At 34.0% G+C, this 27,727-nt stretch overlaps 2 protein-coding genes across 2 annotated transcripts; one reads left to right on the top strand and one right to left on the bottom strand.

Moving 5' to 3' along the window:
* Positions 1–1,710: 1,710 nt before the first annotated feature.
* LOC102807681 (ER membrane protein complex subunit 8-like) lies at positions 1,711–17,035 on the bottom strand. The gene is made up of 5 exons (XM_085500370.1): positions 16,793–17,035; positions 11,855–11,931; positions 3,387–3,456; positions 2,314–2,417; positions 1,711–2,002 (listed from the first exon to the last, which is right to left on the bottom strand). The coding sequence occupies exons 1-5, from the start codon at positions 16,994–16,996 to the stop codon at positions 1,843–1,845; spliced, it is 615 nt and encodes a 204-aa protein (XP_085356496.1). The 5' UTR covers positions 16,997–17,035; the 3' UTR covers positions 1,711–1,842.
* A 242-nt stretch (positions 17,036–17,277) lies between these two features.
* LOC100369684 (uncharacterized) lies at positions 17,278–21,860 on the top strand. The gene is made up of 3 exons (XM_002739143.4): positions 17,278–17,549; positions 20,443–20,589; positions 21,027–21,860. The coding sequence occupies exons 1-3, from the start codon at positions 17,385–17,387 to the stop codon at positions 21,162–21,164; spliced, it is 450 nt and encodes a 149-aa protein (XP_002739189.1). The 5' UTR covers positions 17,278–17,384; the 3' UTR covers positions 21,165–21,860.
* The last annotated feature ends 5,867 nt before the right edge of the window (positions 21,861–27,727 follow it).

Below are 27,727 nucleotides of genomic sequence, written 5' to 3'. Positions count from 1 at the left end.
ACTGCATCCGAAAAAGAACTAATTATTCTCACCCACTTGCCTCATTTACAAGTCCCAGATAAACTAGTATACATTGAATAGGTGATAGTAGAACATGACTACAATCCTGCTTTTAACATTGACTTCTGATTTAAACAGTTTTGAGACTTAAGTGTCATCACTGAACCTTCATTTGTAAATTGCTTTATATAAGAATGGTCTTGAAAAAAAGATTTGATTTTTTTTTTTTTGCATAAGTAATGAAATATTAACATGTAACTAATAAATTTGCAAGTCAGCTTATTTTTGATAAGATGTTAAGACTTGCCATGCATGCAAGTACATTTGCTTCTCATAATTACGTTCCTTTTTACACTGCTTAATGCACCTGCAACCATACCATCCGATACGTTTTCACATGAATAAAAACAATTCAGTCGTTTACAATGGAACCAAACGTTTGTTGAGATGTTTAAAATCAGGGTTGTTTAAAAATATTCCATTGCAAAGATGCCATGTGTCCACCTCTTGCTAGTATTAGCATCTCTTTAATACTAACAATACAGTAGTTTATTGTGGATGCTATTCTTTTTTCTTTTTGGAAAGACTTGCTGAATCATGACTGCATTAGTGCATTTATATCCTGTTTCAAAATACAGTAAGGATGGGAATGGTGTACTTGTTATATGCACGCAATTATGACATGTGTCAATATTGTGCAAAGTCATTCATTAATACTCTAAAATACTTTACTTTAGCTGGAATTAAATTTTGCTGTTTGGTATAAAGTTTATTTCCATTGATTTCTGATGAATTAAATGTATTCATCCCTTCAGTAAATATAAATTCCAAGTGAAAATAAAGTACTTTACTGTAACACCTAGAATGCCTGTGTCGATAAAGAACACTGTCAAAGAGAGCTTATTCATACAACTTGTTAAAAAGACTACAAGTAAAAAAAAAATGCATCTCCAGGAGAGATGTCAAATGTCTTTACTGTGGAGGTGTGAATGAAAGGAACACCTAATTACCAACATCGTCAGCAAACTTGATAACGAATAGCCTGTGCTGATTCAAATTGCCGTCTGGAGATCGTTATCAGATTACCGGTAGGCCATCCCATTTTCAATATGAAGCCAAGATACTTTTAGAGAGGGCCATGATCGGTATAGGAATTTTCTATAATAATTTTTATCGTTTAAAATAACGCAAAACGAGAAAAAATACAAAAATTTAGCATAAACTAACAACTCGAGAGTGCACCCCTCTCAGTAAATATCATTGCTCCTTTTGAAAATGAGGTGGCCCAAAGTGCTTCAAATTGATAACAATCTCCAGACATCAACACAGGTGATTTGTTTGCTGACGATGTTGGTAATTAGGTGTTCCTTTCATTCACGCATCTACAGTAAACAATGTATTCAATATTGTAGATTTAAAGATATATAGACAATTTTTCGTTCATGAGATCCCGTGTTATGTGTGAATTCCAATGTCAAAACATGACAAACAAAGGTCATGATGGTCAATTTTGATGATATCTCAACGCCATATTCTTTTCCAGATTAAATTTTTGACATTGAACTGTATAAAAGGAAATTCAAGTTCAAAATCAAATCATTAGAGTTTTGCGACAGACGATCAAACAGTGTTTTTCACGCATACCGCAAGATCTCACAATGACCGGGAAATCACCTATTTTGAAAATACAAACAAACAATATATGCACACTTTTTTTTGTTGGTACCTACTTTAATACAGAAGACTTTGTGCTTGGCAGGTACAAAAAAAATACAGAAAGGAAAGTGACGTTATAATACATTGACAACATGGAGGTAGTATTACTACAAAATGTAACATTCACTATAAACACTGATTAATAAGACTGTTAATATCTGGATTTAACCAATCTAATGAAATATCATCTAAATGATTATCAAAATCAGATAAATCTCTGTATAATTTTGATCTCAATAAATCAGCTGATACTGCAAGGCATTTCTCATCATCTTCGAGTGCAACGCTGTAACATAAAACAAAAGATTTTAAAAAATTGAACACCAGAGGGCAGTCAACATCCAAAATACTGTAACCTCGTCAATTTTTCCCTAGCTTTTAATTTAGCTATTTTTGATTAGTAAAATTTGCTAAATTGAATCTACATAAACATGTAAAATAACAATAGAACTCATTGTTTCCCTGCCAAGTTCGTGAATGTAAAACCCAGTGCAATTGCTAAAACATTAGAATAAATACATTCACTTTTGTTGACGTACCGGTACTTGTATTGTAAGGTTTACCTGATAGAATTCCAGCTGTTTGATTTAAACTTACCTCGATTCCATTTCTTTTTGTTTCCACTCACTTTTATTTTCATTAAACGTGAATAATTTCAATGCTACCTCACTACAGCTTGAGGACATTTTTTGGTTATCAATCTGAAATCAATCAATTTGGTTGAAGCTGAATTGTTAACTACATTTTATTAGAAGCTCAAGATATATAAAGCAACAAATCATTGTCACAAAGTTCATATTTGTACTTGGCGTTGAAGACATAAAAAGGAAATAATAATGAGAAATTTTCAATTGAAAACAAGCAGCCTGTCTGCTGATATAGCTCCACTGTACACATTGTAGTTAGACAGTTGAAAATAGCACTTTTTTACCAAAAATAACAAAAATATTCATCAAAATTTGTGATTTGAAGATATCATCGTGAAATGAACAAATCTGAGAGAGGTCTACCTGTAATACCTATATGTATACAAAATGTAGTATCCAAGCTATTGGACTTGCGGTTTTTAACAAGAAGTCAAAAACATCACTTTTTACCAAAAAATGACAAAAATATTCACCAAAATTAGACATTTGAGGAATCATCACGAAATGAACAAATCTGAGAGAGGTCCACCCAAGATATATATAAACAAAGTATTATAGCAAAAGTTGAAAATGAAAAGAGGTCGCCAACGGACACCAGGAGGAAAAATTAAAACAAGGCTGCCAGTTGGCAATTTTAAAACAAACTTAAAACACAAAAAAATAACTTCAAAATCAGTCATTTTTAACTTGTTATGAAGTCATGTAAATTGGTGCATGTGCGAAAGTGTGATTACAATCAGTCAAGGCATGTTGGAGATATGGTTCAGAAAAAACAAAATGACATGCATCAAGGTCTAATTACTGAATCTTACAGAAAGTTCCAGGATTCTATTGGATAATATTGAGTGAACCGCACAAAATTCAAAGATCTCCTACAGATTGTACAAAGGGGGCTACCAACTTTATGTAATCCAATGCAAGTTCATTTCTAAATAGTAATTGACAAAAAAATGTGGAACAATTATGCAGGTATATTTTATAAAGGTTAACATAGCTCGACTGTGGCATTAAGAGTTAACATACCATAAACAAACATGCATCTACAGAATTGTCTTTAATCTTGTCTACTATCTTCAATGCTATTGGATTTAACCTAAAAATAAACAAAAATGTTATATAGTTAATTCACAGTTCACATAGTGATGTACCTGTAAAATGTACATTAATGTTGGAGACTATTACTGGTACTACACATAAATGAAAATTAATCCCATTGGCCGTGGATACAATGCTCATCCTGGCCAACCTCTCACTTGCTTTCACTTTGCCATTGCTTTATTTCTGCTTGCCTTTGTGATCTATTGTTGAAAATAAACCGGATAATTATTGCTAGTATTCCGAACATGTGGTTGTGTTGCTTGCTCACCCGAATTGCACTTAAAATTCATGTTGATTTATAGTTGCGCATTTTGGGTTTTCAGAGATGTACAATCACTCATCTAAAGTGTGGTACTTTATCTGAGTTTAATTATCTATAATTGTATGCTTGCAATCTGACCCTTTGACCTAGATTTCACTGGGATAAAAGGTTTTATTTTAAGCAATATTTGTGACTTGACATACTGCCACAAAAATGTATTTTAACACAATTATAGCATGCTTGTCTGATTTTCAAATTACATCAAAGTGATTTTTGCAATTTCTTTCCTGATTGTTGATGCATCACATGTTCACGATTTGTTTAAATATTATTTTTTTTCCCAGAGGAGGATATGGACTGAATAAAAAAAAAATACAAGTCTAAAATAAAACCTGACATTACACTTCTACATTTATTTATTAATTTTGCATTTGTTTAGGTATGTTTGTAGATATCCAGCATGCCTGCCATCTCGCCTTTTGATAATAATTTTGATGGTTTGAAATGTCTGTTGAGGGCCAAAAACCCTACAAATTAAGATCCAGATCAGCAATCAGTGATGTTGTAACAAAGCATATTTGACACGAATTGAATTGTTGTCGGGCCATCCAATCATCAGTGTAAATTCACATTCACAAGACATAAGAAACAAGCCATGTGCATGGCACAGTCCCCGTTAGTTATCAAATTTAAGATATATAGTTTTGTTTATAGTAATATAGCTGGAATATAACCATGTCAGGAATATGATTTTTTAACAGTAAAATGATTGACATTTGTATCTGATCGTCAAACAAGTACTTGTCCATATTGAGAGATATTGCTCTGGAACAGCATTCAAAATCAGCCATTTTGAATACATGTATATATATAACATGATGTATAACAAATATATATAATTTGAATATAATCAGTCAAAGCATTTAAGAGATACAATGTATGGCTCTAGAAGCCCAATCATTAAAACAAAATGGCCGCCAGTCAGCCATTTTGAATCCAATCTGAAAAATAAAATGACGTGCATCAGGAACCCGTAATGTCTAATATATGTACCAAATTTGAACGAAATCCATCCATAAATGCCAGAAATGCTTGATATTTGATGATTTTTTAGCACAAAAATGACCACCATTCGGCAATTTTGAATAGGATCGTCAAACCAATATATCTGTTTATCTATAACATGATGTATAATGAATATTTAAAATTTGATTATAATCAGTCAAAACAAGTCGGAGATATGGGTCTAGAAGCCCATTCATTAAAACAAAATGGCCACCAGGCAGCCATTTTGAATCTGATCTGAAAAATAACTGATGTGCATCAGGAACCTGTAAAGTCTAATATATGTACCAAGTTTGAACGAAATCCATCCATAAATGCCAGAAATGCTTGATATTTGATGATTTTTTTGCACAAAAATGGCCACCATTTGGCCATTTTGAATAGGATTGTCAAACCAATATATCTGTCTGTCTATGACATGATGTCAGTGTTCTCCACAAATAAAATTTAAAGAGGGGCACTAATTTGTATATAATTAGCATATTTAATTTGCATATAATTAGCATACTAATCAAACGTTTCAAAGGAAATTCTTAGCACTATTATATTTACATCAATTAAACACTGTGTACAAGTACTATATTAATGTTCTTGAATTATTTTGATGAATAAGTTAAACCACTTGATGTGTAAACAAGCAGCCTATCGGCTGAGATAGCTCCGCTGTTAGCAATGCACATTTCAATTAAAGAACTGAAGACATCATTAGAAAATGAACAATATGAATAGTATCAAAGCAATCGGACTTACAGTTTTTAACAAGAAGTCAAAAATATCACTTTTTACCAAAAATTACAAAAATATTCACCAAAACAAATTAATTAGAGAATTGAAGATATCATCACGAAATGAACGAATCTGAGAGAGGTCCACATGTAGTACCTATATATGTAGTATCAAAGCAATTGGACTTGCGGTTTTTAACAAGAAGTCGAAAATATCAGTTTTTACCAAAAATGACAAAAATATTCACCAAAATTAAAGAATTAAAGATATCATTACAAAATTAACAAATCTGAGAGAGGTCTACATGTAGTACCTATAAATGTAATATCAAAGCAATTGCACTTGCGGTTTTTAACAAGAAGTCGAAAATATCAGTTTTTACCAAAAATGACAAAAATATTCACCAAAATTAGAGAATTAAAGATATCAACATGAAATGAACAAACCTAAGAGAGGTCTACCCAAGGTACATATACACCAAGTATCAAAGCATTTAGGCTTGTAGTTTTCAAGAAGAAGTCGAAAAAGTAAAACATTGACACGGACGACGACCACGACGGACGACGACGGACAATCACTCATATGATAAGCTCCGCTCGACAAAGTCGACAGCGGAGCTAAAAAAATATAAACTTTGACAAATGAAGAATATCAATTTTATTCTTTGTAAAAGTGTAATGGAACAAGTTGTGAAATTCTAGCCTTTCATTTATTTCTTTTAAATTTCTTTCAAATATTTCCATTTTCATAGGTTTTATAAATGCACTGAGATATTGTAATAGTTGAAAACTCCAAGTAATAAGAAGAAAAATATTTTCACATAACAAATTACCATTTAAAAGAGAAAGAAAAAATCGAATCCGATGACTGTAAATAAATTAATCATGTTGATTACAATGTGGGTACTGAGGACAAAGGTCAAATCAGATACTGTGACATCCATGTTGTTTCAGTGTTTACCGTACGTTTTGTTTTGGTGATTTATTTGATGATTCTTTTTACTTTTCGCCAATAAAAGGCAAGTAACAAGCAATTGGACCAATAAATTGTTGCTGGTTTTCCTGTTCTTAAGGTAGCAAGAAGGGTTTTGTGACGTTTTTGAATAAAACACTCTCTGTGGATTGTCTCGTTCAGAACAGTAATTTAGCTTATATATATCAAAAGACTAAGTATAAAGATACAAGTTCGCACAAACTGGACAGTCATTGTTTACATAATTATCACGTGACATCAAAAATGGCGAACCTTGTAAAAATGACGAAGTCCGCGATTGCGAGAGCACACTGTGGAATTTCCTGGTGAAATTCACGTCATGCATTGTCCGTAATCAAGTCCATTGAAATGCGTCTCCGATAATCAAAAGACATATTATTCTGATTTCTATGCAGGTTTGTTTTTTTGTCCCCAAATTATTTCACACTTGGCACCTTTCACATACTATTATTCTGTGACAAAGCATTTTCTTTAAAAACCCAGACATATTTCGCACCATCATTATCTTTTGAACGATAACTGCGAGTTTGAATGTCCTAGTTCGAACGGTCTTGATTTGGCGGCGGTCCCAATGAGTCGTACTCAGTCAAAACCTCAACTCGAGAAAAATGCGAAAAACAGTTTTGGTTAATAAAACACTGTAGATTTGCTGCATTATTATAAATATACACTAAAAATGGCCAAACATATTAACCTCTGAAGTCTGAACTCATAAAGAGTGTCAGTGTCAAGCTTGAGCGTGAAAAATGAAGAAAACTGCTGGCATTCGAGTCTGTATTCCAGGAACATTCTGGTTTCGATTGTTATGCAAACGCAAAGTGAGGGATAATCCTCTGACAAACATTACAGTCTCACTGTACACACTGAAAGTTTACAAACAAGCTAATCCTTCAAGTGTCTCTGATAAGAGATCTAATAAAACGGTTTTCATGGTGAAAACAAAATGGCCGATGTTTGAAAAAAAAATTGCTGGTTCAGATTGTGACACTGAGTGGCAGATTTTTCTTGGCCTCCTCTTTCAACACTTTCTTTTTTTCGCCATTGCGTTAGAAAAAATGGTATTAGTAAAATAGAATATTGACTTGGAAAATAAAACGATTTAAAAGAAAGTTGCGCAAAGTTACAGTACTTATTTCGCACAACCTCTCGCCCGCTTGCGCTTTCCAACCACCTTTTTCATTCGCCTTTACGACCGCTTGTTGAATTCTACCGGACAATTTCGCTTTATTTTCGACCGCGCAAACCCCGAAATATCACCACCCGCTCGCTTGCGCGCATTTGAAATTAGGATTAATAGAAAAATTTCCAAGGTTCACATTGTCTTATAATTGTGTGTCTGTTTTTTATGAATGGTCTATGGTTCGACAGCTGATAAAAGTTCAAATACTTTTTGTTTTAACTAATTGTATGCATGCAATCTGACCCTTTGACCTCGATTTGAACAATATTTTGACGTGAAATACAAAATGTATTTCAACACAAGTACAACATGGTTGTCTGGGTTTTCTTTCCTGATTGTTGAGTCTTCGCAATGTATTTTGTATAATTATTGTTGTTATCCGCCGTGGCAAAGACAAGCTGAAGGACCATGAAGCCAAATCGCAGTTCCATGCAAGGGCTGAGTGAAAGGAAATATTTCTAAGCCTAAAATAAAATCTAATATTACACCTCTTTGTGTATTTGTTAATTTTACATATGTTTTTCATGACAGTACGTCTGAAAATATCTAGAAAAATCTCGTTTTTCGTTGATAATTTCGATTGTTTGGAATGTCTGTTTACAGTGTCCCAATAATTTGTTTGGAATGTCGATCCCAGTTGGTTTCTCCATCCTGAGTCGGTCAACACAATCAGCCGAGACAGGACAAACATTTACCGTAATTCATGGGAATCATGTCCGTAATTTGTGGGCTGAAACCTCAAATATTAAAGTACTATTATTATTATAATATATATTTTATTTTACATCGCAAAACTACAACAGAGTTAGAATTGTTCACGGTGAAACAGCCGCATTGAAGTCGATGCAACTTCAACAAGCCATTTCTTACCTTGAAAGAACAAAAAGAAAAATTCGAAGAGCATCAGGGAAAATATTAATAATCATTCTCATCAATCGCTTGCTTTATTTTATTCAAATCCATGAAATTCACGAGTTTTTTTACATTTGTTGGCAACTTCCGCTCTAAAAAAGATTGAAAATGTGGGTGTGGTTCTTTTGCGAGGTCCTGTTGATAATACGGACAAATATGGTTCTGTGACCCAGGTCGTGCTCCGATCATGTGACTTTCATCCAATCAATGATATTGTAACAAAGCATATTTGACGCGAATTGAAGGGTCGTCGTACCATCCAATTTCCGGTGTCAATTCACATAGTGTTTTTGTGCTGTGACAGGCTTCATAATTATTCGCTGAAAAACATTGGTATATTTTGACAAACGGATGGAATTTGACCTCAGTTCAAAAAGAAAATACTAGGCTTAGATACATTAGAGTCCGCGGCGAATCAGTTTTCTCTGCAAGTTGGTAAATAAAGTAAACCAGAGTAGGGTCGATGATTTTCAGCCCTGAAGGACTTCCATGTGAATCCTGAGTTACGAATTGTTCATCGACTGGCCACCAAATATTTATGGCTATAACTAAATTTGACACGTTTTTTTTTAAGCCCAATAAATCATTCATACATGTCAAGCTCTGTTCGATTTTTTTCATTCATTTTTAGCCGAAAATATTTTTTGTGGGAACACTTTTACGGTACGTATACGGTATAGACTGAACTCATTCAATGATCGTTATTTTTGGAATTAATCATTAACATTTCCTCATTTCTCTGCTCTGTCAATATGAGTTACCTATGCTTTTTTCACATAACTGTCATTAAAATAATATAAAAATAGTACATCTAGAACAAGCACCCAAAACACGTAACAAGAGGTCACAGTTCAGTTGCTTTCACGATACAAGTGTCATACAACTATTAGATTTGAAGTGTCGTTCAGAATTTAATAATAGTTAATACTAGTTGTATGTTCACACTTTACTATCAAAACCACCATTTCGACCAGTCATGTGCCAGTGATCAGTGTTTGGGCGAGGGTCGGTGTTTCAATGAGCGAGGTAGCGAAAAAAAAAAAAGCGATTAAAATGAGGTCGGTTTTCGGTCGGACAAGACCGCATGGTCGGAAATTAAGCAATAAGCCTGATAAGCGGTCGATGTAAAAGCAGAAGGTTGGGCGAAATGAGTACTGTATGCCCGGACTGTACAACCATGTTTCTCAGACGAATTCTCGACTGACAATAATGCTGACAATGGACGTTAGATAAACACGCATTGTTTGCGACGTGAAGCTTATCACCCACTATATCAGAATCGTCAACAACAGAGTATACAGATAAGATGTTATCATTTTAACCCTTCCAAAGATAAACATTATGCAAATATCCACGAAACGGCAGTTGTAGACTTTTCTTCTAGCGTTTTAAAACACTAATATAAGCAACGTTATTTCGCAATTTCGATCTTTGGTAAACCTGGGATGATGTATCAAGGTCTAAAGTAACCGTTTTATCAATTTTTGAAAAATAAAAAAAAAAAGTGAAAATTTCCCTTCTTGCTACCTTAAGTATCTCAGCTAATTCAGGAATGATGAGAAAACTTGTTTTAACTATCCCATTGCGTGATTAATACAATGCTTGTGACAATCACTTCACGCATCCATTCATTGTTTTTTGTTTATTTATTCAGCCAGTTTTTCCCCAGACATCAAATCCATTGTTCTAGTTGTCACCTATGCCACTATCTGTCTCTTAGTTCTTTGTTTTATCGCCTGTCAATTAATAAGAGGTCTCTCAATAACGTCGTCGGGACATCTTCCGGGACTGTGAAACAGCCTGTCACCGAAAACAAAGGAGGGTGCTGAAGATAAATAGAGGGGCGCTACAAATTGAAGAGGGGCGCAAATAAATTAAAGAGGGGCGCTTCGCCGCTCTTAAACTCCTCGTGGAGAACACTGAATACTCAACTAACAATACAATGTATTTGATCGGGACGGGAAATGTGAATGCAGGGCGCACGACTACCTATGCAGGGCTCACGACTTCCTATGCAGGGCTCACGACTTCCTATGCAGGGCGCTGCGCCCTGCTAAAACCCCTCGTGGAGAACACTGGATGTATAATGAATATTTAAAATTTGAACATAATCAGTGAAAGCAAGTCAGAGATATGGCACGAGAACCACATTCATTAAAACAAAATGGCCGGACGCATGCACGCACGGAGGTCAAAACATAAGTCCCCGTTTTCGGAGTGCAACTGAACGGGGACTAATAAAACAGTCACAGCAATTTTACATAACATTTTTTTTTTTTTAAATATCTATTTTTGCATTTTCATCAGAATAATTTGTTTGTTTTACATTCAGATAGGGAAATCTTTAGAATGCTTCAATTTAACAAAAATTGCTCGCTGAGTATTCACTAATTTTCATATATGTAGATGTACATGTTTTTTAAATGGTTATGAAATCTTCTGTGTTTTTACTTCCAGTAAATTGTAGATGATAAGAAAGCATCTAAAGATGTTCTAAAATTATTTAATACTTGACTGTGTAATTTACTAATTATTTAAAATACATGTACATGTAAATATGCAAATTATTCATCACAACAATGCGTGTTGTTAATTTTGATCGTTTTTAAGCATATTCCATTCATGATAAAGGTCTGAAATTTTCATAGAATAATAATTTTGATTAACATCCAAAAACATCTTTAAAAAGTGGGGGGATTGGGCGAAATGAGTTGTGTATATAGAAAGTTCAGGATTGATCAACTCAAACCAAAAAATATACTTGTCATTTGCTTAGCTCAAGCAAGAAAACATAAGTCTGATAAGACCCAGAGAAGTGAGTGTTGGTGGGTGGGTACAAATAAGGGCATCTAGAGGAACTATTTAAGACAGCAGAGATTTCCAGTTGAAAAAGATAATTTGACCATGACATAGTTTTTCAACTCCCAAAATACCTGCAAAAAATATGAAAATATAGCCGAAGATAATTTGCAAGCTCGTTATTCTTGCTCTGGCAGAATAGTGTACAATTTTTCAGAAGATGGTACGAGTTAGTTGAAAGATGATGACAGTTTTATTTCAGGGGAATTTTTGCACTGCAAGTTGAAAACATTGATCGTCGGTGCAATGCAACTCTGTGCGTTCAAAATCTGTCCTACCTTCTGGTTTGTTGACCCCAGGTCACACAATATGTGAAAGCACACAAACATGAACACACAAACGATATGAATTCAGGAACCAGGAATTGAATAAGACATTTTTATATAAAATACTTACGTTGAATCATATATGTGTTCATTTCCTTGATAATAACCAGCTATAACTAACCCAACACTTCTACAGTATGCATCAATCTGAAACCAAAAAAAGAAATATTAAAATCCCACTAGAAAACTGTTAAAGGCTACGGCAACAACAAAAACATAGAATCAAAGAAAGCTTAGAAAGAACTCCCATGTGTTGAGAGTATTGGAGACACATTAAATATAATTTGAAATTACTTAGCTGAAAACTAATTATGCAAATCAGAAAATTAATATGAACAGATTTGAGTGTAAATTTTTTTTTTTTTTAAACTAATGAGGTCTGCGCAATGTAACAGAAAATCTATGTACCAAGTTTAATTGAAATGTGATTAGAACCAAAAAATTATGAATTACTATGCTAATTAGGGAATTAATATGAACAGATTTTTACCCCAAACTAATTAGGTTTGTACATTGTCCTAGAGCATCTTTGTACTAACTTTCATTGAAATGGAATAATTAATACTTTAGATATCAGTGTGAAAGCTTAAAATTGGTTGATTATGCAAATTAGGTAATTAATATGTACAGATTTTAACCCACAATTATCCAGGTATGTCTATTGTCCTACAGCATCCATGTACAAACATTCATTGACATGTGATGATTAGTACCTGAGATATCAGTGTGAAAGTAGGAAATTGGTTAATTATGCAAATTAGGTGATTAATATGCACACATATTTACCGAAAACTAATTGGGTCTCTGCATAATTCTAGATTCATTGTGATGATTAGTACTTTAGATATCAGTAGAAAAGCTGAAAATTAATTATGCAAATTAGGTAATTAATATGCACAATTATTTACCCTAAAATTAATCAGGTCTCTGCATAGTCCTACAGGATCTATGTACCAAGTTTTATTGAAATGCGATGATTAGTACTTGAGATACCCGTGGAAAAGCTGAAAATTAAATAATTATGCAAATTAGGTGATTAATATGCACAAATATTTATCCAAAACAACCAATCTCTGCATAGTCCTTGAGTATGTAAGTACCAAGTTTCATTGAAATGTAATGCTCACTACTTATATCAAAAGCTGAAAATTAATTAATTATGCAAATTAGGTAATTATATGTACTGATATTACCATAAAAACTATCATGTCTGTGCAGTGTCATATGACATATGACGGATTATTAGCAAAAACTAATCAAAACATAGCATTAGTTCAGAGCATCTATGTACCAAGTTTCATCAAAATCTAATGAGTGGTTCTTTAGATATCAGTGGAACAGTCATAGAACAGCTAAAAATTAGCTAATTATCATGCAAATTAGGTAATTAACAAGCATGGATTTTTACCAAAACCTAATCAAATCTGCACATTGACCCAGAGCATCTGTGCACCAAGTTTCATCAAAAACTGATGTATGGTTCTTGAGATAGCAGTGGAACAGTCGGACACACATACACACATACATACACACATACACACACACACACACACACCCCCATACAGACACACTAAACTGCAAAGACTCCCATTATGTGCTTCGCACATGGGAGTCAAAAACTACCTCTATCTAAGCCCAAAAATTCTGATTTATGAAGCGAGCTAATATGTTTTACATTTGTGGCATATTTAGCTGTCACATTGATGAATTACATTTGGCAATTATTTGCTTTTCATGTAAGGAATAATAAACATCAAACAGAATAACGTAAGTTAATCTATACCGGTAAGAAGGATTTTACTATGAATAAAATAGTTCTGACCATGGTGGCTAATTCTAATTTTTCTCATATATACAAATTACAAACCATTTTAGTCACTTTGCTAACAGGAAAAAGATAACATTACGAACCAGATAACATCCAGATATACCCCGGTAAGACCTCTTTTAGATAATAGGATACAAGGTACAGTATTCATTGTAATATCTAACAGAGTTTTCACCATTTTCCCAGTTTATACAGTTCAATGAAGGATTTCTTTACTCATAAATGCAATCCTAACCCTGCCCCTCCCCTCATTTAAATTGTATATGCCCCCTTCAGGACACATATAGTTACCTGGAGAGGCATATACAATTACATGGGGGGGGGGGGGGGCATATGTGTTGAGGTTAGGGTTAGGGTTAAGGGTAGGGGGCCTTAAGGAACTCTTTCCCAAAATGTTGGTCATCAAAACATACAAAGAATCCTTGAACAGTAAGCAAATTAAGGGTTAACCATTTTTAATAATAATAATAATAATTTTATTCAAGACGAAAATCTACTACAGAGAGCAATTTTATGGTTGTAAAACAAAAACTGAAATAATAGGTCACTCAACTAAAATCACAAATGGCATATTGAATACATGTCATTATAAAAGAAAGAAAAACATATTAAAATATTATGGTTGTAAAACAGAACAAAACAAGTGAAATACAAGTTTAATTCCACAAAAATCATGAATTAAACATTAAATACTGAGAATGGAAGAAAAAACATGAAATTAAGTATAAGAATAAAACTACTAAGCTACTAAATACGTCATTGCATTAAAACTACCTACAGACTTATATAATAGAGCTGCTATGTTTTATCTTTTAAATTCATACTTGAATAGGGATGTATTGCACAGTTTATATTCTTGCAAAACTTGTCATAATTATTAAAAAAAAATTCTTTTCCATTCATTTTCAGATTTTTTTTTCTGTATGTATTTAAATAATTTATTACTGGTTACATCATATTTACTGCATTCTATTAAGAAATGGTACTTGTCTTCAATTTCATCATATGTACAAAATTTTACATATTTTTTCGTTTCTAGGAATTTTCTTTTGCCTGCCAGTCTCGATCAGTAGTTTATGATTAAAAATTCTAAATTTGCAAAAATATCACCTTAATTTAAAATCTTTTATATCAACTAAATAATTTTTCATATTGAAAGTAGTTTAAAATTTACGTGTGAAGATTCGCGTTCGGTTCGTGTTTGATCCACGTCTGATTAACGTACAATTGAAACATCCATTGAAATATCTATAATTCCCTCAAATGTTGATTTAAAGCAATTTCAGCTAATTTAACAATATTTTTGTGCAAGAAAAATAGAGATCAATTTAGTATTTTCAGTGGAAATCAAGGTACATAATGCGCATGACAGTTCCTTGACGCGTCTGCAAATGCGCAGAAGGTCAAAGGACAATGATTATAAATAAAATCATTATCAACTTCCTTGTTTCAAAGATTTGATTTGTTTTTTAAATTGAGTGGTGACATTTTGAGAATATAATTTTTTACATAAGATTCATTTCTTTTAAACATATTTATGCGTTTCTTGTCTGTTTCTAGGGCTATTTTATACTTGTTTGAGCCCATGTGACTTCCGATGTGCGCGAAACTGTAGGACTATTTATAACCATGATTTTCTCCAAAAGAAATAGGTTGATCCCTATTTTTCCTACAAAAAATATGCTATATATCAACTTTTGTGTAAATTATAGATATTACAATTTGTACGTCAATCGAACATAAAACGTACGTCAATCAAATACAAATGAACACAAATCAAATCAAACACTGTCTTCACACTCGTTTTAAATTTTCTGTATGAGGTTAGTTTGTTTGTTTGTTGCTCCATTCATTTAAAACAAATCTTCTTAAGGTAGAGATGCAGTTTACCTGACAGGTATTTTAATTAGTTAATTAGGAAACCAAGATGACCTCCCTTGTCCACAAAACTATACATTTTCGGAAAGCTTATTGTATGAATTTTAAAGTTTTGTGAGTATTTTTATTTTTATGGACACTGTAGTTTGTAATATGCACAAAAATGTACCTTTTTAGTCAAAAGTGATTTGAAAAAAAAATAGCTTCTAAACCATGCTTGTTTTCTGTCAAAATTGGTTTATGGGTACATTTGTTTACTATGAAGAATTTGCCGTCTTGAAAACTGTCTACCAGTTGTCAATTTTGTAGGGCAGCAGCTCAAATTTCACTACTTCAAGTTTATGCATAAATTAACACCAAGGCTAGTTGTCTGTACAATTGCTGTAACACTATTCAATTAAAAACAATGCCCCGACAGCGTTTTGAAGATAAACACATTGTCAATCATTTGTGAAAATTTCAAAACAAAAGGTCAAAGCGTCTAGGAGCTATTTTTTTTAAAGTTCTGGAATGTGCACTAAAAAGAAGCTAAGATAATTGCTAATTTGCATAACAATTCACTCAGTAAGAAGTTTGCTAAGCTCATAATTCAAATGGCTGTTACAGTTTCAAATTTAAATGTATTATCGTTTTGTAAAAAGTTAAATACAGTGCATAATATGGAGATCCCGTCATTTCTTTTTTTCACCATGTTTCTCTTTTATTATTTATGTACAGCCTTACTAAATCTTGCTAAGCATTCAAAAGAGATAATGTTTGCACCTGTTATCTATATTTTAAAATCGTGTTTTGAGTATGTTCCACTATTCACAATTCTACAAAATTTCAACAGTCTATAGCCAAGACGTTTTGGATAATAAAAAGCAAAAAAAAAAAAAAATTCCCTCCCAAGTGCCCTCAAACCAGAATCGCTACCTTAAGTACACATGTATCCGGAACCTTTTGTTTACATTTTTGTTATAATATAGTGTTATATGCATTTCATTACCACGTTTTAAAGAAATCACTACTTATTCAACCTATCATATTCAATAGCCATATATACAGTACCCACTGCAACTCTTGCATTTTAATTGATGATATATTCAAGTTATTAGAAGTAACCGACATCATACAAATAGTAAATTGGTTTATAATGCCGGACTGTTATTACACCGAACAATATAACAATGAATATGTTTTTTCCCATATTACATGTCGTAATTAACAAGATGTACCATTTTCCCGTCTCCAAAGATGGTGGGCACCGAAACACGTGTATACAAATGAATGATTCGATTCTTTGACTAACAGTGTACTTACCCTAGTCAAAGCCACTTCCAACATCGGCGCTAGTCCAAGGGCGATGTGGAATAGTGGTATAGCATCGATATATATCATGGTTTTATTTTCTTTTAGTCTCTTTTTGTCCGCTAGAAGAACGCCGTTTACAGCACAATGTGGGTATTTTGCAGCGTGTAAAATAATTTTTGCGTAAGACCGTACGCTCATTACGATCTCCGCCATTTTGTACAATGTGTTTGTTCGCGATATCTTTCTGTCGAACATACCATTTCGGGATTGAGGGATGTTGGCCCGGAAAATAAATAATAAGTACATTTTTGTATATCGATTTTTTTTTTTTTCACACCAATTGCTGCATGAATCTAAATTTATATTATATATGTATAATATACCATTCTCAATAAACATAATGATTAACTGAGTAACCAAGTAAGTAAGGTTAAAGCAGAGAATCCCTATCTATAATAATCAATAATGCTCATTTCCAAAGCAACTATAGAGGTCGCTCTTTTATAAAGTTAACATTCGACTTGGGCAGGAAATATACGTTGTTATGAATAACACAAGACTCGATTAACATTTTGAATCGAATTTCATCTGTGTGTGCACCATGCCTATGGTTGGATTCAGCCTGGCTCTATCAGCGGGCATCTGTGCAGCGCTGGCCTCTACATGTGCCAAACTCGCTATGCATTCAGGAGCTGTAGCTGAACTCTGTTATATTGTCAAGAGAAAACATGACACTCTGCAACTTGTCATTCCAGACTGTGATTCAGTTTGTATTTTCAGTTATTATTCATTTTTTGGTTATTCTTTGAATTTATTTAGATTCAGTGGAGATGCGTGGTGGTAATATGATACGTAAAAGTTTTTTGTGCAAGAAACAAATTGATTGTGCATGATTATGTTGGTATACATTGTAGCTATAGAGACTCTTTGATCGATTCTGTCACTGGTATACACGGTCTAGATAAATAGTGAAAAGATCCTGTATAATATTTTAATAATATTGGACATATGCATTTTAAATTATCAAGTTGAAATAATATTAATACATAATAATGATAATTTCATTTATTACACCATAATAAGTTAACAAATCATTTTAAAAAACAGTATCAAAAATAGAAGTTAAAGAAAATTAAGATAAATGCAGTTTAAAATGGCAAATTAGCCTGAGATAGTGAGGTGATATACAATTAAGTATGATAAGTACATGTCTATGTGTCATGTTTCTTGAAACAAAGTTTTAAGTATTTAGTCACATGCTTGATTAATTTACGTTCGTTTGTATTAATGATAAATAAGCGTTGAGTGGAAACCCCGGAAAACACTAAACCAGTTGAAAAACACTAAACCTATTGAAAAAGACTAAACCTGTTGAAAAAGACTAAACCTGTTGAAAAATCAGCTGCCGTCGTGGGTTCTGTTTCATGTTTTCGCTTTCTTTTAATCAAATATTCACTGGACGATTATGGTACACCCATAATACACCCTTTACCTCGGGTTTAGTGTTTTTATTCAGGTTTAGTGTTTTTCGACAGGTTTAGTGTTTTTCGACAGGTTTAGTGTTTTCCGGGGTTTCCAGTCAACGATAAATAAGACATGTTTAATAATATTTATAATACATGTTTGAATGTTTGTATATACATTGTCCACAATTGAATGATTATGAACGTATACTGCCATCTATTATCATGGGCTTTTAAAAACTACTGGGAAGGTTACGATGAATGGCTGGATCCCAGACTAATGTTACATTATCACACATCAATACAATTGATGTTGTAATGGCCATGTGTGTATAGCATTGCACTCTTTCTTTTGTAGATGTGAAGAAAGGAAAAAACAACACATTTGTACTACCACTACCTTTGTATTAAATGAAGCCTTATAATGAGGCAGTAATCCTATGATGCATCTCACTGAAATTCCTGCTATAGTCAGATGCAACCTAGGATCAATGCAACATGCAGGATTCATTTATTAAGTGTGAATCTACATTAAATTTTTAAATTTTATTTGTTGTGGGTGCAGTTAAATACATAGATGAGTTATAACACCACTTCAGCAGTGTATTTCCCCTGTTCAAATTCAGGTTGTCATCATCACCATGCCGGCACTTCAGAAATGTTGTTGTCATGGTGTTTATTACATCATGACTCTTGAATCTGTTCCATGAGTTTTAACATAGCGGTAGCACAGATCAAAATTCTTTGACTTATTTTGTGGCTTTATCAGTAATTCTACAAAGTACAGAAATCACAGTAATTCTAGGCTGCCTACTGGTATATAATGCAGTCCTGAAGCCTGTATTCATGTCTGAACCTAAAGAACAGTAGTCTTTGCAAAACACATGTTCAAAATTTGTACATTGTATTTCAAATTTATTGTATACATTATATGGAACCAATATTTAAACTTGACACATCGTGTAAACCATGAAATCTGTTCAGGTTAGAATTGTGTAAAACTAAAAACTAATTCAAATATGTCAATGTCATTACAAACTAGAAACTAGAATTTTCCTTGAAAGAAAACTATCAATACATTTGCTGTATTTGATATAATCCAACAGTTTCCATTTATGGTATCATCAACACATTACCTGCTGACACTGGTTTAAACCAGTCGTTTTGACTATCTGTGGAAGTCTTACCTGCTGACACTGGTTTAAACCAGTCGTTTTGACTATCTGTGGAAGTCTTACCTGCTGACACTGGTTTAAACCAGTCGTTTTGACTATCTGTGGAAGTCTTACCTGCTGACACTGGTTTAAACCAGTCGTTTTGACTATCTGTGGAAGTCTTACCTGCTGACACTGGTTTAAACCAGTCGTTTTGACTATCTGTGGAAGTCTTACCTGCTGACACTGGTTTAAACCAGTCGTTTTGACTATCTGTGGAAGTCTTACCTGCTGACACTGGTTTAAACCAGTCGTTTTGACTATCTGTGGAAGTCTTACCTGCTGACACTGGTTTAAACCAGTCGTTTTGACTATCTGTGGAAGTCTTACCTGCTGACACTGGTTTAAACCAGTCGTTTTGACTATCTGTGGAAGTCTTACCTGCTGACACTGGTTTAAACCAGTCGTTTTGACTATCTGTGGAAGTCTTACCTGCTGACACTGGTTTAAACCAGTCGTTTTGACTATCTGTGGAAGTCTTACTTGCTGACACTGGTTTAAACCAGTCGTTTTGACTATCTGTGGAAGTCTTACCTGCTGACACTGGTTTAAACCAGTCGTTTTGAGTATCTGTGGAAGTCTCAGCCGGCAATGTATAGACGTATCACTTATTTTGAACATAAGCATGTCTGTGTAATTTACATACATATAGTGCCAATATGATACTGTATAATACTTTTAGCTGGAAATAATTTTCACTGATTTTTGACAAGTTGAATGTAAAATATAGAAAAAAAGGTATATTCGCTGGATTTTATGTTCACTGAATCATTCCTTCAGGGAAAATAGCGAAAATTAATTCCAAGCAAAAATAAAGTTATTTACAGTACAATTTTGTTTGTATTATATATAGTCTAAAATTGCTGCCAATTCACAAAAAATATTATATTGCTTTGAAAAAAAAATGTTCATTCACTGCCAAATCATTTATGAATTGTTCATAACTTGAGTGCATGGAATATAGTTTCATATTTTTTTTCAGATTGCTCTGAGTATGAGAATTATTTCCTTCTGTATGGTGTTTATTTTCAATGCAGTGATGTGGACATTGTTTGTTAAATCATTGAGAAAATGCACATCATCCCTAGAAGCTACAGTCATTAATACTGCCTCAAACTTTTTCTTTTCAGTAAGTTTTTTATTTATTCTTTCATTTTCAATTGGGTAGAAACTAGTAGATGTGGTTAACTGTAATATTTTGTTAATATTTAAGAATGTACACGCAAATTCAAACAAGCTTGTGATTTGCTATTTACACACTCTTCTGTACTGCTCTCTTAGTGGGAGATTGATTAAACAATCCTAAACGATATTAAAATCACCACACAAGTGATGTCAAATTCACAGTTATTGTGACTGCATGGTTGTACGGTTTTCAACTACCATTTTGAGTTTCTAAATTTTATTAAAATATTCATAAATTAACTGAAAACCACATCTGTGGGTAATCTGGAATGGGAGAACACAAAACATATTTGTATATATAATAGTTTTCTTTAAAAATAAAGTCAGTTTTTTAATACTCAACACCCACATGAATAATCACTATCTCAATTGTATTGGCAGGCTTTTCTTGGTATGGTGTTATTTGGAGAGACACTATCTCTTGTTTGGTGGTTTGGTGCATCTCTGATTGTTATTGGATTGTTATTTATACACAAGGGGACTGCAGAGGATGAGGATTTAAATAAAAAGTCATTGTAATAAGTCAACCATTGAATGATCATTGGTAATTGTGAAACATTGACTGAATTAAGTGGATACTTTATACAAATTGATGTGAAAGTCGTATGGAGTTGGGCACTGAAGAACTTTGAATGGCAGACATGGAAAATACAATGGTTTAGTACAAACTTAAAGAGGGGGAGTCGTCACCTGCACATGCATCAGATGGCGATAGCGTGTCATTGTTTACAAATGAGCGTCGACCCATCAGCCTTTGCGTTTTTAGGATGTGTTATCGTCGCTTGGGACTCAATTCCCTATGGACTTAAAAATACCTTACCAAGATTGTCTTCAGGTTGCAGTGGCTATGCTTGAAGTACACAAGTGGGTCATACTGGCCATGAAAATGTGGCTTTATATGTACCCGGTATGTAGATTTGGCTTACACATTTTCATCTGGTCACTGTCAGACCACATCTGCTTAAAGTGGCAAGGCTGTTGTAATGGTCAATTGAAAAAGATTGACTTCCAGCATCTGAAGTGCCATTAGATTACATAATTTAGGACTTTATTGTAAATTTGTTGAATAGATTGATAATATGAAAACAATTCAGTAACATTGATTGATCATTAAATTATGTCGATTAATCAATTAAGGTAGCAGGATAGTTTTTTTGCATGAAAAATGTAAACACCTATAATCGGAATAAATTTTACAAGAAACCATACAATCTATATATGTTTAGAAAGCTCTTGACTTGTATTTTCCTACTATTAATATTTTGTGAACATTTTGTTTGTTTTAGCGTCACGTGATTCTGAAAATCAGCGGGGCTGATAATTTAACTAACGTGAATACAATTTTAATTGTCATCTCTACAGTCATTCATGCGATCAAAAACTTTACACTGTTTTGAAGCAAAGGTCATGAAGTTTAAATCCGTATTTCTATTTTTTGCATTAAGTTTTTTTTTTTCTTTCCGAAAATCACAAATTTCAAGCACGTTTTTTGGTGTTAAAGTTAGAGTATACCGGTGGTTTGCACGAGGTTTATGAAAAAACGCAATAGAATTTTGCAAATATGCAAATACGGATATGAAGCCAACATATCCAAGAGTAAGAAAAGTTAAACGGCGACATCGTAGCGCTATTCACTGAAACGCCATTTAAAATTAGGTCAACGGTAATTGCCAAAAACCGAACACCGAGAAATCGGCACTTTTATGATTTCAAACTTCAATCAACGTTAACTCCCGGGCACAGATCTAGAAGCAGTACCTACACACGAATTGGTGACGTCATAAAATACATGACCTTCAATCGGGGTCGTTTCCTCGGTATATACGAATTGGTATATACAAATTACAATAAAGATACTTAAGACATTACACATAAGGTAAAACAAATCACGTGACAATATAATGATAATAACGGTAATAAATCCTACTAGCTTAACAGTTGAAGAGAACATCAGTCGGGTGACGCCGAGGGTCACGAACTGTGTTGCAAAATGGCTGTGTGGTTGAAACTGGGTCATGGCGTGACGCGTGAGGAAGACATCATTAAACACTCAAAATCACCATAAAACGGGGAAGTGGTTGCATATTACGGCGTAGCTAACATGGGAAATAAAAAAACGCCCAATACAAACGACATGGGTTCGAATCACACTAGATACACACTCACCAGAACCGAAGCAATCAGAAACCAGCAATCGTTTTGGCTTTTCCGTTCAACTCATCGGAACACTGGAGTAGTTAGAAAATAAACACCACTTAACGACCAACGTCGTGGCGTGGTACACAAGCGTGCCATCAAAATAAAACAAAATTAGCTTGAAAAGACAGTGGGTTCGAGTCCCGCTCAGAGCTACCGTAAAAACGTAAATCAAATAAACTGAAATCTCTCAAACCGTAAACAAGTAAACAAAGAATTTGTCCATACATTCATTCTGTCAGTTTAAGAACTTGTAATTGTTGGAATTAATCAAATGAGAGTTGTCTACACCAAAATAAGTTTCAAATACTTGTCCATACATTTATTCTCTCAATTTAACAACTTGTAATGGTGTAAAATAATTAAACGAGAGTTGTCTACACCAAAATAAGTCTAAAATATTTGTCCGCACATTTATTCTCTCAATTTAACAACTTGTAATGGTGTAAAATAATTAAACGAGAGCTGTCTACACCAAAATAAGTCTAAAATATTTGTCTGCACATTTATTCTCTCAATTTAACAACTTGTAATGGTGTAAAATAATTAAACGAGAGTTGTCTACACCAAAATAAGTCTAAAATATTTGTCTGCACATTTATTCTCTCAATTTAACAACTTGTAATGGTGTAAAATAATTAAACGAGAGTTGTCTACACCAAAATAAGTCTAAAATATTTGTCCGCACATTTATTCTCTCAATTTAACAACTTGTAATGGTGTAAAATAATTAAACGAGAGCTGTCTACACCAAAATAAGTCTAAAATATTTGTCTGCACATTTATTCTCTCAATTTAACAACTTGTAATGGTGTAAAATAATTAAACGAGAGCTGTCTACACCAAAATAAGTCTAAAATATTTGTCCATACATTTATTCTCTCAATTTAACAACTTGTAATGGTGTAAAATAATTAAACGAGAGTTGTCTACACCAAAATAAGTCTAAAATATTTGTCCGCACATTTATTCTCTCAATTTAACAACTTATAATGGTGTAAAATAATTAAACGAGAGCTGTCTACACCAAAATAAGTCTAAAATATTTGTCCGCACATTTATTCTCTCAATTTAACAACTTGTAATTGTGGGAATTAATCAAACGAGAGCTGTCTACACCAAAATAAGTCTAAAATATTTGTCCGCACACTTATTCTCTCAATTTAACAACTTGTAATGGTGTAAAATAATTAAACGAGAGCTGTCTACACCAAAATAAGTCTAAAATATTTGTCCATACATTTATTCTCTCAATTTAACAACTTGGAATGGTGTAAAATAATTAAACGAGAGCTGTCTACACCAAAATAAGTCTAAAATATTTGTCCGCACATTTATTTTCTCAATTTAACAACATGTAATTGTGGGAATTAATCAAACGAGAGATGTCTACACAAAAATAAGTCTAAAATATTTGTCCGCACATTTATTCTTTCAATTTAACAACCTGTAATTGTGGGAATTAATCAAACGTGAGTTGTTTACATCAAACTAAGTATTTAATATTTGTTGAGACATTTATTCTCTCAATTTAACAACTTGTAATGGTGTAAAATAATTAAACGAGAGTTGTCTGCACCAAAATTAATCTCAAATATTTGTCCACACATTTATTGTCACAATTTAACCACTTGTTAATAGTGGAAATTACTTAAATGCGACTTGTTTAATCAGTTGACATCAATGCACCTTACCCGCAGACAGTGCACAACAGAGTATCATTATTGAGCAATTATAAACAAGAACGTGTCTTGGCATTAGGGTTAGGGTCGGGTCAGGTATGGGCAACGGAATTATTAACAGGAATGTGTCTTGAAATTAGGGTTAGGGTCGGGTCAGGTATGGGCAACGCAAATGGCAAACACCCAATTGGCAAGATGTACACTAACGGGTTATGGCATGCATATAGTTTACACAAGTAAAAACACAAAATTGGCAATTTTTTGGACAATTGTAACTCAATAATAGAAATATGTTGTATTTCTATATATATACACACTATATAGTCTTATCAAATGCAAACATATCCAGTCAATCCAATGTGGTCTTGTGGGTCAGTTCTCTGCATAGTGATCCGGAGGACCTGGGTTCTATTCCCTTGCCTGCCCATCTTTTTCTCGCAAACGCCATTTGGCAATAAAGCTAAATATGACAACAAATTATTTAATTTGCATTACTACCCACATAGCTCAGTTGATTTGTACTATGTCAGCAATGTGAGCGATCGCTGGTTCGAATCCAGTATGTTTAGTTAGATTTTTGAATGCTAGTGAAGACAGTGCTCCTATGAATAGGACTTAAATCCTAACTCCTGTGTGAAGACACTCGTGGTACAGAGGACAAGACAGTGCGCTGGGAACTCAAAGATCGCAAGTTCGAATCACGGATTGGACACTCCTACAAAAGACATGAAAGACATTAAAAACATAAACAGCGGATTCAAAAACTCAAGTCAAACAGAACACAAGAATACTACCCCACATGGAAGCCAGTTGAAGTCGTCGAAGAACGAACACAGTTGACAGCTGTAGGTCACGTGCAACAACAGACACGAGGAGCATGGCTGCTCTCCAAATGGGTCCCTTCTTTTGTATTGACGACCCCCTATAGATTGCTAATCCCCCTTTCTAACTCTTCCCCCAAAAATAATATATCGCCCCTTTAAAAATGTATTGACCCACAAATTAATGAATATTCATGAGCACAGAAACTGCTACGTCATGAATAAATTAGCATAATTTTAAAAAAAATTTGCATAAAGTGTAGGTACTCCTTCTGGAGCTCTGCCAACTCCCGTTTTAGGGGCAAAATTTACATAGGCTAATTGTAAATGAAATGCTTTGAAAGTTGTTTTCGGGAAAAATCATGAACCGACATTTATATCTGTGAAAAACTTTGTTTTTTGGCCGTTTTCTTTCACGTTATGGAGTTTTGTGACGGTCTGTGCTGATAACGAACGGTGACGTCATTCATTAAAGCTTGGATTATGCAAAGTGGGCGGTTCTGTTTGCGAGTAACAAACAATACAGACACTACACTTGGCAGTTGAAGTGTTTGCAAATACAGTGTATTTATTTTTGGGCCGTTGGGTTTGTAAACTTATTAGTTCAAGCATGATGCCACGAGTTTCGAAGTCTCCTGGAGGCAGCTCGTACATACTGGCGAAAGGGTGTACTCGTTACTGGTTGAGGTAACCCCTAATAGCTTGACAGTTTCACCAGAGCGCGCCGTCCCTTTCCAGTCGCTCGCATTCCAATGGCAGCCTTTCTATTTATTTCGAAAACTGACCCCTTCTTTCGGGATGACGGGAAGCTAGGCTGGCTCAGTTGCGATCGAATACAATCTCCTTGCGTGCAAAGAAATTCAAACTGACTGCCTAGACCGTGACGCCTGCGCTCCACTAATGAGATATTGCCTACTTTGCAAAATTGACAAATCTCTTTTTCTAGGGCGCCATTCAACAGTGACAAGTCAACGAGTCGAATCTCGCCGTTTTCAAACGATCGGCCGTGACATTCACTCTCACTTTCTTCTTCTACGTCGGAAGGTAACAATATTTTCCTGCGAGATACAGACATCTCTCGAACGTTTTGAACAGGACTCTCAGTGTCACGGTTTCGACGGGGAAATCCGTTCTGTACGAACCCAGCATCGTCTCTTTCAACATATTTTTTGACAGGAGTGATCATTCTTTTGACGTTTTTCTTTTTTCTTGGAAATTTTCGCGTGCTTACTATCTCGTCCATAATTAGTGAATGACAACTAAACTAAAGAATTACTGACAACCCTCTCCTTCTTTGCATATTTTGCACATTAATGAAGGAAGCTGCCCTGTTTTTTAATTGGTGTGAATAGAATAATTGTAAAATGTGACCCAGTGATGTATGCCGGCATGTAGCATTTCCTGTGCTATTAAAAATCAAATCCCGCAAAACAGAGTTTTACCGTCGCAGTAACCTCCGGTCTTATACTTGTAGATGAATCTCTTCAAAATTTAATTGTAACCGGACTCACTGTTATCATCTATAAAAACTACCTAGATTTTAGATGATACTTTTATTTTTTACCGAAGTCGTACGAAAAAGTCAACCCTTGCCTTGCGTGAAACACTGGCCCACTATCCGATGTCAAGACGTCGGCTCGGGGAGGGGGGCACGCTACTATTTCGTTGCCGTGCATTTTGCTCGCATGAGCACATTAGATAAAACAACCAAGTATTTATCAGACAGATTTATTACATGTAACATAATTTACGAATTTAGAAAAACCTAAGCATGCAAGTATGCCTACTTGGTGAAAACTTCTCTGAAAAATGGATTATATAAACCAGGTCCAAGCATATTCTTATCATTGATCAACCTTTACATGTAGTTTGTGGCCTGTTACCAGAATGTTCATGCAATGCATAGCCACCACAGATGGCCGTATTTTATTGTTTGCAACCATATTTTGTAAAAGGGAGCCCCCTCCTCCAATGTAACTGCATTACTTCTGGACTAGGAAAGTATCCCCGTGGTTAGACACCTTTCAATGACAAAGCCAAGAAATTTATTGCAAGTTTTTATTCTGTTAACATATAATTACATTGAAGTGGTACATTCATGTACTTTTTTGTTTATTCAAAATTTGTTGTTCAAAAGCGATTGTTTTGTCTTTGCTGTACTTCCTGTCTAGAAAGGCAGCAGTGCACACATCTTATCAGCTGTGTGTAAACTACAAACAGATATCTTATCAGTTGTTTGTAAATAGCAAATAAAGAAAGTGGCTCAACTTAAAACTATTTACCCTCAGTTCAGTTATGTTTGTAAACCATGCATATTAATGAGATGCACTAGTTTGGTGTACACTGGATAAACAAAAACTTGGCCATTTGTTTGCACACAAGA

Source organism: Saccoglossus kowalevskii, chromosome 6 (genome assembly GCF_978046115.1).
Source record: "Saccoglossus kowalevskii chromosome 6, keSacKowa6.1, whole genome shotgun sequence".
Lineage (NCBI taxonomy): Eukaryota > Metazoa > Hemichordata > Enteropneusta > Harrimaniidae > Saccoglossus > Saccoglossus kowalevskii.
This window is presented reverse-complemented; position numbering and strand designations above follow the sequence as displayed.

Bases quoted from the DNA above. Each gene is read 5' to 3' on its own strand.
- LOC100369684 (XM_002739143.4), top strand. From the start codon at position 17,385: ATGCCTATGGTTGGATTCAGCCTGGCTCTATCAGCGGGCATCTGTGCA. The intron at 17,550-20,442 runs GTTTGTATTTTC...ATTTTTTTTCAG, and splicing joins TCATTCCAGACTGTGATTCA to ATTGCTCTGAGTATGAGAAT. The intron at 20,590-21,026 runs GTAAGTTTTTTA...TTGTATTGGCAG, and splicing joins CCTCAAACTTTTTCTTTTCA to GCTTTTCTTGGTATGGTGTT.
- LOC102807681 (XM_085500370.1), bottom strand. From the start codon at position 16,996: ATGGCGGAGATCGTAATGAGCGTACGGTCTTACGCAAAAATTATTTTA. The intron at 3,457-11,854 runs GTAAGTATTTTA...GTTTATTTTTAG, and splicing joins GAACACATATATGATTCAAC to GTTAAATCCAATAGCATTGA. The intron at 2,003-2,313 runs GTAAGTTTAAAT...TTTATGTTACAG, and splicing joins CAAAAAGAAATGGAATCGAG to CGTTGCACTCGAAGATGATG.